The 11102-nt window shown below is 35.6% G+C and overlaps 1 protein-coding gene across 2 annotated transcripts in view; it reads left to right on the top strand.

The window, feature by feature from the left end:
• Positions 1-4906, top strand: part of GRIK2 (glutamate ionotropic receptor kainate type subunit 2) — a 239320-nt gene extending 234414 nt beyond the window's left edge. For both annotated transcript variants that reach the window (XM_031061578.1, XM_014309296.2), the window contains exon 15: positions 1-4906. This exon is cut by the window's left edge and continues 2 nt beyond it. In XM_031061578.1, the coding sequence (XP_030917438.1) occupies positions 1-163 (163 nt within the window). In that variant the 3' untranslated portion in view covers positions 164-4906.
• Positions 4907-11102: the final 6196 nt, after the last annotated feature.

The following is an 11102-nucleotide window of genomic DNA, read 5'->3' as shown; positions in this document are numbered from 1 at the left end:
GTCCTTCTGTAGTGCCATGGTAGAGGAGCTAAGGATGTCTCTGAAGTGTCAGCGTCGATTGAAACACAAGCCACAGGCCCCTGTAATTGTGAAAACAGAAGAAGTTATCAACATGCACACATTTAACGACAGAAGGTTGCCAGGCAAAGAAACCATGGCATAGAGCTGGGAAGCCAAATACCCCAAGCACAAACTGTCGTCTTTTTTCCAAACAACCTTGCGAGAATGTTTCCTGTGGAAATATGCAACAAGTGCAAAATAAAATGAGTTACCTCATGCCGCTGTGTCTATGAACTAGAGACTCTGTGATCTCAGCAGTTGCAATGGCCAGACTCGAATCACAAGCATCATGGATCAACAGTTATGCAGGGTTACACTGTTTGTCATGGGTTTCCATCATTCTGAATGAATGAATGTTCCATGTGAGTTTTGTGGCTGGTTTCAAATGCAGTCTCAGTGAGAAGTTGCAGGTTCCTTTTGAAGTTCAACTGTTGCCAGAAAAGGGAGAATAAATGCCCAAGATGACACAAACCACAGAAGGAGTCTAGTAAAAGTAATGTCTCAGAACTGTAGTGGAACAAGAAACCATATGTTCTTCTGAACTTCCCAGCACAGAAAAGTTGGTAACTGCTGCTAGACTGAAACTACCATCTGGACAAGGTGATAGGATCTTCCTGGATCGAAGAAATGTTAAAAGTGAAGAAACATGAATCCCATGAATAGAAGAATAAATATAAGGATGCTCACCTGTTTTTGGTTTTTTTTTTTTGACTGTTTGTGACACTGAACTAAGTAAATAAATAATAATTACAAAAAAAAAAAAAAAGAAAATAATTTAGCTGGGTTGGAACTTTGATCTAAAAAAACAGCAAAAATATTTCCAGAATTTTGACCCAATTTTTAGATGAATGAAACTTTCCTTAGTACAAAGGAATGTATCTTACAAACTTTAGATATAAGCAATTGATTTTCTTTTCTATAATTGTGAAAAGAGGGAGGGGGGTGGGAAGCAGCGTATTTCACACATAGAGGGCTTGTATTTTAGCCTGAAAGGGTTTTGAAACACTTGTTCCTGCTACTAATTGAACTCAATGGAGCCTGTGCGATTCTCGCTAATGTTGGAAGAGGGATGGGTCACCTAAAAGAAGTGAATGTCAAGAACTTAAAGGAGGACTGCATTTTTCAATACAGTCACAGTACTAAATGAACAATATTCTTGAGCAGTTTTTTTTTTCCAAAAAAAAAAAAAATGTTCAGGTTTATTTGTGGAAATGCAAGATTTCTATGAAAATAGTTTTTGTATGGAAATTTTTGTAATACTTTTTATCAACAAAATAAGAACATGTGTTTCCATCAGGGGTGTGATGCCAAGCATGAGTGGTAGTGCGTGCGCACCACCAACGTTTGGTGAAAACTATTTTTATCATGAAAAAGGAATCTTAGAAGAGACATATTTTCAAGTTATATAATATAAAAAAAAATAGGTGCACTACCACCACTGCTTACCATGCTACACCCCTGGTTTCCACTAAGCTGATAACATGTTGTCATGAACAATTGTGTGTAAATGGTAAAAGACACAGACCTCTTGACCACATTGTGATAGAAGTTAATATGCACTCGGTTTGCTGTTTGAATCCAATGCACAAAATTTAAAAAAAAAAAAGAAAAAAAGAAAGCATTAAATTTATGTCAGTTTTAGTTGGTTTGGTTTTGCTGCGTGACTTGAGCAACATATGTGCAGTACTTTGTGTCAGTACTGGTACTTAGCTTCAGCTTAGTGCCCTATCCTGATGAGTCTTGCCACTAAATTTGTGACAAGAGAGTTGGCTGGGATTTCTGACAGAAGCCATTACAGCACATTGTGATAATATTTGCAGGATTTGGCTCTTAGCTGCTTCAAAGCTAACTTATATGTCCTGAATGTGGTGAGTTCCTGGACATAACATTTTGAAATGCTGCCCTAAAGATGCTGAATCTTGCACCTTTGTCTACTGTAAATTTATTTGTATCTCAACAAGAAATGTATAGTATGGACTATGTAGGAATGTTATGCCAACCAAAAAAGATTATTAAGATGGTCTTTACGTGTACAAAAAATTGACTTTAACCCCCAAAACCATAAAATACTCCCCAAAAACATTGAAATAATCATAAATAATAAGTCATCAGTGAGTAAAGATGGTGGCACAGAAATATAAAATATAAAATCCAAACTGTAGAAATTATATAATGAAATTTGGGGGTGAATGGGAGGTTTGTGTCTACTACCCAGTTATCATAAAACTTCATAGAGATTGAGCTGGCCATTTCCATTGTGAGCAGGGACTGAGAAAGCAAATTCTCTTATATTTGTGAGTTTCATCCCCATTTATGTGATAACAAAGAACAGGTTATCTTTGTCTGAAGTATAAAGAAGATAAAAACACTTTAAGCAATTTTTCTGGAAATGAGTAAACGTACATAATTTATATTTAAGTTAATTCTTTAAAACACAAAGGGGAAAAGAGTAACTGTCATAACACAATGAAAACTCCTAATTATGATGGCTTGGAATGGAAAAAATTGGCTATTGCATTTGATTGATGATTTACAATAAAATTTGTAAAATCATGTAATAAAATACTGTATTATATTCAAGCATACTGTTCTTTTCTCCATTGAGGATGTTAAAATAAGCAGGATTTCATTCTCACCTTGATGCTCAAGACTAATTTTCATTAAGCTTTTTGTGAGCCAAAGTAACAGTGAATGCAGAATATGTCCCAAATATTTTATTGGGCCAAATTTCCCCAAGGAACAAAACTTCTATCATGGAGGTAGTATAGCTTAATTAAGATTTTGGTCAGAATTTCAGCCTTCCTTTATTGAGAGAAATAGGCAAAGTAACTGGAGATTTGTATAAAGATCAAGACTAGAAATGCATGGCTCCACAGATTCACAGTAGTATAATGGGTTTTTTTCAGCAATCATACACTAACTCATGTTGTTACTCTGTTGTGCATTAGTAATTATTTCTGTATTAAGACAGTTACAGAAAATTGACTAATAAAAACCTGATCCCCAAAAGAGTAGAAAATACTACTGATAGTTTTGTACTTTAAAAAGCCAGACTTCTTTAAATTTCTACAAAAGCTTCATTTTCTTTTTACTGATGCGAAAAAAATCCTCAATTCTGAAGAAAAATTCTTTGTATGGAAAGGCCTCTGAAAGGCCAACATTCAAAATTTTTCATGCTGTATTAATTTCTGTACTGTCATTACAGCTGATGGAGCTTCCCACCAAAAATCAAAAGAGGATCTGGCCCATGAAGATTCAGAATTCATATATAACTGCTTTATCTGGCCTCATAAAACAGCTTAATTAGTTTCCTGATTTCTCAGGGTGCTTCTCTGACCTTAAATGTCACTCTAGAGAAGAATTTTAAAGCAGTTATAGCTCAGTGAAATGGCACTACCTGGTGGATGACAATTGGAGGTAAAAATTAAACAGGACTTTTTTCCCCCATGTCTGTTTCAATGAAAGTAAACATCTTTAAGACACAAAAGACACACTATTTATATCTTCAGGTTGCCTCAGCATGGTTGTAAAGCAATAGATAACTAGAAAAAAAAGGACAAAACCCCTTTTATGTTGTTGATAAATGTAATTTGTGGAGGACTGGTAGTGAAAATAATGAGCCAAATGGTTGGATGAAATCAAGAGATCTCTGGTCCTTTACAGTAAATGAGGATTTGTCCAATTAAAGACATCAGCAGGCCTTTTTAATGGTATTCTCCTTTTATATAAACAGAAGTACAGACATATACAGGGAGTATCTGGCAGATTTTATATGTGATATTTCTCTCTGAAATTTCTGTCTCAATTTTCTGTTGAAGAATTCAGTATAGATTTGAAATAACCTTTTCTTTCATTTTATTATTTCTTGAGACTCTGATCATTAATCTTTCCTGATTTCATCCATAGAGTGTTCACAACCCCCAAAATAACACAGTTTAGTCCTATTACACTAACTTGTTAATATTTCAGAATTGAAAAAATGTACTTTATCAGGGAAGAAAACATATTGTGCCAAAATCCAAAGCCACAATAGGAGAAATGCCCTAATATTCTACAAAATAAAAATATTTTCAGGGAAAAGGGATCATGAGCAGAGGTAATATCATACTGAGATGTGAAACATTATGCTATAAAATAATGTTTTATTATTTTGATGTTAAGGATATTAGAAAAATGGGAAGCACTTCAGACACAACTTCACTTAGTGTCCAAATACATCAACAAACACAAAATATGATAACTGAAATACTCCTTTGAAAGAAGTGTGAAAACTCCTACTTAAGAGGAGTCAAGGTTTTATCCAATACAGTCCCAAATATGGACAGATATAATATTTAAGGCAGAACTAGGTGTACAGAAGCAATTGTGTTTCTGTCAGAATTTCAAGGGTGTATCAGAAAACAAAGGGTTGCTGAAGTTGGCTTCTCTTACTTAGAAGATCATTGCTTTCCAACCTCAAACATGCTAGTGTCCTGTTCTCTTCCAGTCTTACCTCTCTGCCTTCCTACAAACACCTCTGAGAGTATGAAATTTATTTTCAAAGCCCTTTTCTTCTGGCTTTCCTTTAAAAATAGTTCTAATTAAAAATAAAGTTACTCAAACACCTCATCTCCCCAGTTTGTATCCACCAAGATAAAAACCTTAGCTTTTCATGTGACTGTAATCTAATTGTCTTTATTTTCATTTACTACCCCTCTCTGTCTCCTGCCTGTGTTATCTTCTCCTGTTGTACTTGCCTAGACTGTAAGCTCTTAGGGGGCAGGGAATCTGTCTTTGATTTGTTCTATGTAGCACCATGAACTATGGAGCTATATAAATAATAAAAAATGTAGATCTTCTTAAATGATGTTTGAAGTGATAGTGATCTGATTGACTGCCAGTCTAGTAATATATTCTTTTAGCTCATTGCCTGAAATCCTAATCACTGCAGCAGTAGAACAATCAGAAAATAAAATTAATAAAACCAACCCAAAGGGGCTATCACACTGACTCATCTTACTGGAATTTTCCCTAATTGGTTAAGCTGCACACCAGGAACATTTCCTTCCTTCATCATTTCAACCCATTTAGTCAACAAACCTCTCATTGCTGAAATCTATAGCAATCCTGTTTTGCTAATAATTTTATGGATGTAATTAGAAATTTTCTACAAAATATAATACTAAACAAATTTAAAGAAATACTTCCTCTTGCTTCTATTCAAGAACACTATCTTTCTATGACTGCTGGAATGAAAAACTGCAAATTCAAGAAAAATGAAATATAAATGAAAGGAAACAACACATACAGTCTTGAGGACAAACACATCATCTTTCCCTTTTACCTTTTTCTTCTTCAAGGAGTGACATTCTGTATCACTGAACTTAGCTCTTCTGAATGCTGTAGTCTATTCTGACAATTCTACATGGATCTGTCTTTCATGAATTCTCAGAGCCAAAAGAACTACCTGCCTTTCTTTCCTGATCACACAATGTATTGTTTTTCCAGATACTTAGGAAATTGAGTCCTAAGTTAAAAAAATATAAAATCTTAGAGCTTCCTCTTTGCCATGACTGTAGGAGTTTTGCTTGGTGGAAATAGGATACGTTACATTCAACTTACCTGAAAAAGTTGCATGAAAACATTGAAAATTGGCAAAGAATTTGTAGTTAGTGTTCCTTGGGCAACACTGACCACCACAGACCAAATCTGTAGTGATTTGGTTTTGAAGGTACAAGTTCTACTTATTATGGGTTTATGTCAAAGATTGTCTTACAACATTTACCCATAAGTAGACTGCTGGCTGTTATGCCCAGGGAATGAAAAGCAGCCTAACACAGTGGTAACCATTATAATTCTCTTTATACTGTAACCACACTAACTGGCTGGGCCATTTGGGCTCAGGTAAATCAACAGAAATTTCTGATATGTACACCTTCTAATCAATTTTATGCATTAACATTTATCTTAAAAATGCTAATTTGGCATAAGTACAACTGGCCTGTGGGCTTATCATAAAAAAGTCATGTCGCAGAATCATTGAGGTTTTGAATTTCTGAGTCTAAGGCCTTCTTCAGGGGGAAGGGCTTTCTGAAGACTCTTGAGTACAATGCCCTTGTACAAAAAAGAGGCAACTAGAGAAGTTTGTCCAGGGATAGAGACTCCTTAGCTCCCCTGTTTCCTGTGTACAATTATGCTTACAGTGAGGAATACTTTTTTGCTCATATTTAAAGGTAATATATTTCATTTTAGCTTGTATTCAAAGCCCCTTATCCCCTCACTGTCTGCCACTGGGAGTCTAGGTCAATTTTCCCCGTCAGATTCTGCTAAGCTTTCTCTTGTCCATCTGAGTGGTCCCAGGTGTCTCAGCGTCTCCCCATGTGACAGATGCTCAATCCCTTAATCATCTTTGTGGCCATTAACTAGGGACCATATTCTATTAAGTATTGGTCTCTCTCATACTGGGGAGACCAGAACTGGACCCAGCACTCCAGATGTGCTTCACCAGAAGGGGAAAGATTCCTGACCTGTTGGCAGTGCTTTTCCTAGTGAAATCAAGGCTAAGTTGCTTTTCTTAGCTGAAAGGACACACTGCTGGCTCAAGTTCAGTTTGCAGTCCACCAGAACCCCCATGCCCTTCTCTGCAAAACTGCTTTCTACTTGGTTTGCTCCCAACCTGGACTGGGACGTGGACCTATTCTTCCCCAGGTGCAGGACTTGTCACTTCCCTTTCTTGAGCTTCATGTCCTTCCTGTTGGCCCATCTCTCCAGTCTGTTGAAGTCCTTCTGAAAGTCAGCACAAATTTCTACTTTATTGGAGCTCCTTTATGCAATGTTCAGATTTGCACACTGTTCTATCATACATGTAATTAATGAAATTATAAAACAATATGAGACCCTTTGGATACATCTCTAGTTACTGGCCTGTGGTTGGACTTGCTGGCACTGATTAAAATCCTTTTGACTGATTTCAATTTCAATTACAATAATTTTAACTGCTTTCAAGCCAGTTTTCAATTTACCTTATTTTTCACAGATCTCATTCATATATTGTTAAGTCTGTCTGGGAGATTGTTATGGGGGATTATGCTGAGAACCTTGCTAAAGCAAAAATAAATAAAATTCACTGCTCTTCCCTCTTCCATGAAGCTATTCTTCTCATTATAGAAGGCTATTATGTTGGCCAAAGATGATATCCCCTTTTCAGATACATGCTGACTAATATAAGGCACTTTCTTGACCTCAATACTTGGAAAAAATTTCCTGAAGAATTTTCTCCATCATTTTCACAGAGATAGAGATGAGGCTGACAAACCTGTAGTTTTCCACCTCCTCCTTATTGCCCTTTATGAAGGGAGGAGTGATATTTGCTTTCTTCCAAACCTCAGGCATCTTTGCCAGCCAGCATAAGTTTTCAAATGTTATCAAGAATGACTTCACAACGACATCAGTCAGCTCCCCCGTATTTTACAAGAGCATCTTATTAAGTGTCATCAATTTACATATGTCCGGTTTGTTTAAATGTTCCCTAACATGGTCCTTTTCCACCAAGTGTAAGTCTTCTTTTCTCCAGACTTTCCCACAGGTTTCAGAAACCTCCCTTTTTTGAGGGCTTACCCAGAAAGACCCAAATTGAAGAAGATATTGAGTACTTGGCCTTCGCCACATCCTTTGTCAGCAGTTGTCCATCCCCGCCTCCTACAACCATCCCATGATTTCCCTAGTCATCTTCTCTTCTGCTGATATATCTGTAGAAACCCCTCATGTTTCCTTTTACAAGGAAGGATTGGATTGCTTGCTGGACTCAGTCCAGGTGGGTTTTGGCATTTGTAGAACTGTGACTGCATTCCATGATTACATTCCATGACTGCATTCCAAGACTGTCTTTCTTGGGATTCTTACAAGCAGGTCTTGGAATGCCAAAGATCAAATTCTATTTTCACGAAATCCAGGATTATGATCCAGCCTTTTGTCTTGATCCTCTTCCCTCAGAATCCTAAAATTGATCACCTGCAGCCAATAATGTCCCTCGCACTGATTCTTCCATGTTTCTAAGCATGAGATCAAGCAGAAAAAGCCTCTCTTGTTTCCTCCAACACTCCTGTCAGGAAATTTTCATCAAACTGCTCTAGAAATCTCCTGGGCTGATTGTCCTTTGTCTTGTTGTCTCTTCAGCAGGTACCATGCTTCTTTAAGTCCCCATGAGAACTTAAAGACTTTGGGAACATGAAGCTTCTTCCAGTTGTCTGAAGACAAAATCTACCCAAAATTTGCAATATGCAAGACAAATTTTGTAGTAGACATCAGGCTATAAATGTCCTTTAATCTTCATTTGCTGTACTGTTTCATCTTCAGTCTCTTGGAAGTCTTATTAAATAATATTTTAAAAATTGTCTTTGTTTAGAAAATAATAAAAAATAAGGCTTTTTTTCAGATTTATTGCTATTTTCTGAATATTTCTGAGCATTATCACGAGAACCATGACTACATATCTCTCCAACTGGACTTCAATTTTTAGTGAGTAAAAATTAGCTGTAAAAAGTATCATCTCTGCATATGTGATGAACAGCATTCACTATCTTAGAGTGAGCAGAAAGGTGACTGAAAGCAGTGTTTGTTCTTCTGTTTTGAAAGAGGCAGTTCAGTTGCTTCAAAATGAAGAGATATTTTCAGCATACCTTATTAATTGACGTGTTTTCATCTTTTTCTCTGAAAGTTTTGAAGCAATGTTGCCTAATGAGGAAAAGAAGAAAAAAACAAAAAAGAAAGAAAGAAATAAACAAGCTTAAAAAAGCAAAACCTATTTGTGTTCAAGGTTTATGAAAAACTCGGGAGTTATTTCTAGACCAGAATACTATAATAAGATTTAGTAAGTTTTCAGATAACAGGATTTTCAATCACAGAATCATCTCAACTTGGCAACTGCAGAAGCACATGTATTGCTCTCAAATTTCTGTAAGATGATATCATTACCACTGTCTCAATCAGTCCTTCAGATTTAGAAAAAAGAAGCATGTCTGCAGTACTGCCCAATATTTACCCCTAGTTGATAAAGTTTCTCAGGTTTTTTCTATTTAGCTTTTATTCTTGACTTAAATCTACCACTAATTACTTGCTCTGGACTCTTGCTTCTCTTTATATCTTTTATGGTCAGTACAGAGTTCTACCAGACAGATGATCTATGGCTAGAATCTAGCCTGAGGGAGACAAAATATGGCCCTTAAAATCAAAGGAACACAATTATAACCAGGCTATTGATACTGTCAGTTGTCCACATTTAATCTCAAAGCTTTCTTTCTAGGATATAGGTATTCCAGTTGCTAGACATACTTTCTTTTCCCTTTTCTTTATTCCATTTTTACATAGGTTCACAATATAGTAATAACTAGTCTAACATTATATTCCAGAAATTGTCTATGAAGCTAGAGATCTTTTTAGCTTCTACAAAACCATGAACCAACTCAGATTCTACTTGAGAACCTGTAAGAGGTTGTATTAGCAGACTGAATTTCATGATAACAAGCACATTTTTTCTTGCAATGTAATTGAATTTTATCTACCTTTTAGTTTTAATCCCGGTAACTGGATCTGTTTGGTTGATTTGCTTTGCATTTATGTAAAGTGAGAAGAAAAAGAAAAAAGAGAATTCTCTCAAAATACAAATGTTATGTTACAGCAAAAGAACGAAAAATATTGTTTCTCAGATTGGTATCCATCTTGCCTCCAAGATATTCTGGTTCAAGATTTTTATGTGATGAAGTCACATTAACTTGAGCTAAGGATCCACTTCCAGGAAACAAGTTATTCAACTCTTCTTAATGTGTTTGGACTATCTATAATGAAAAAATTTATACTACTAGTATTGTCTTAACAAGACCAAGTTCTACCATGCTGCACATCAACAATATGTCTCATGTCTTTTTCTAACTCTGGAACAAAATTAGTGAGATAAGGCTATGGAAATTCTAGGACTTCAGCTTGTCTACACACTTAGCCTATGGACCTACTAGGATTTCTCTGGAAGCTTCTAAAAACCAGCTTTATAAATCAAATAGCTTTTCTTAAACACTGACTTTGACAAAAACACTGCAAGGAGCCATTATATTTTAAATGAAAGAGACAATGAAGTATGGCCTTTGTAACAAGCTACTCATAGATTCATACATACTACATGAACTACAAGGAGTCTTGTTCTACAGTGGAAATGAATGACCAAATTTTTCATCTATTTGTTAGGCTGTCAAGCTCTTAATGCATCATAATTAATATTGACATCTTTGACACTAAAAAGCAAACAGTATGAACTTTTTTTGAATGTTCTAAATTCAGCAGAACTTTGAATTTTTCCAAGTTTATTTATCCCACTTTTAAAGAAGAGGCTATGAGAACTAAATAGTGATTTTTACCCCATTAATGGTACAGATCAGTTTTTAATATGGATGCTGTTCATTATCAGTCATTTTCACAGCAACTCATTATGAAGATGAGTATGCTATAATCATGCCACTTACGTAACACCCTGCCCAGCACAAATGAAACTAATGGGAGTTTTTGCAGAATATTTTGGACTGGTAAAATATGGGAATTGATACATATTAGCCCACACTTGCCAGTGTTCCTCAAGGCTTACCTATATGAGATGTGATGGTTTTTTCATTAACTCCATATATTGATGCACTGAATGATACATGAAGATTAATTTCTTGGCCTCTTAGTCACATCAATGTTACAATTTTGCTGCCTTTTTTTAAGGTGACAAATGGTTTTGTCAAGATAGATAGAATAAGCAAATGCAGCCTAAGTAATTTATTTTGAAACACATTAGGTAATGAATCTTAAAATTTTAAATATGGCATGAAAATGAAAACGTTAATTAATCCATTGAAGAGTTAGCATTAAGACATCCTTTAAAACTCTGTGTATAAAAACGCAGATAAGATTGCCTACTTTTGAGTGAAACTTTTTTTTTGCTTCTCATTAGTAATCTTGAATCCTATTTCTGAACTTGTATCAGGCTCTCTTTAAATCTGACAGATAACCAGCAAATGACTGATAAGAGATTT

The sequence above is a fragment of the Geospiza fortis genome, unplaced genomic scaffold (genome assembly GCF_000277835.1).
Source record: "Geospiza fortis unplaced genomic scaffold, GeoFor_1.0 scaffold486, whole genome shotgun sequence".
NCBI lineage: Eukaryota > Metazoa > Chordata > Aves > Passeriformes > Thraupidae > Geospiza > Geospiza fortis.
The sequence above is the reverse complement of the archived record's forward strand: the minus strand, read 5'-3'. Positions and strand labels throughout refer to the sequence as shown.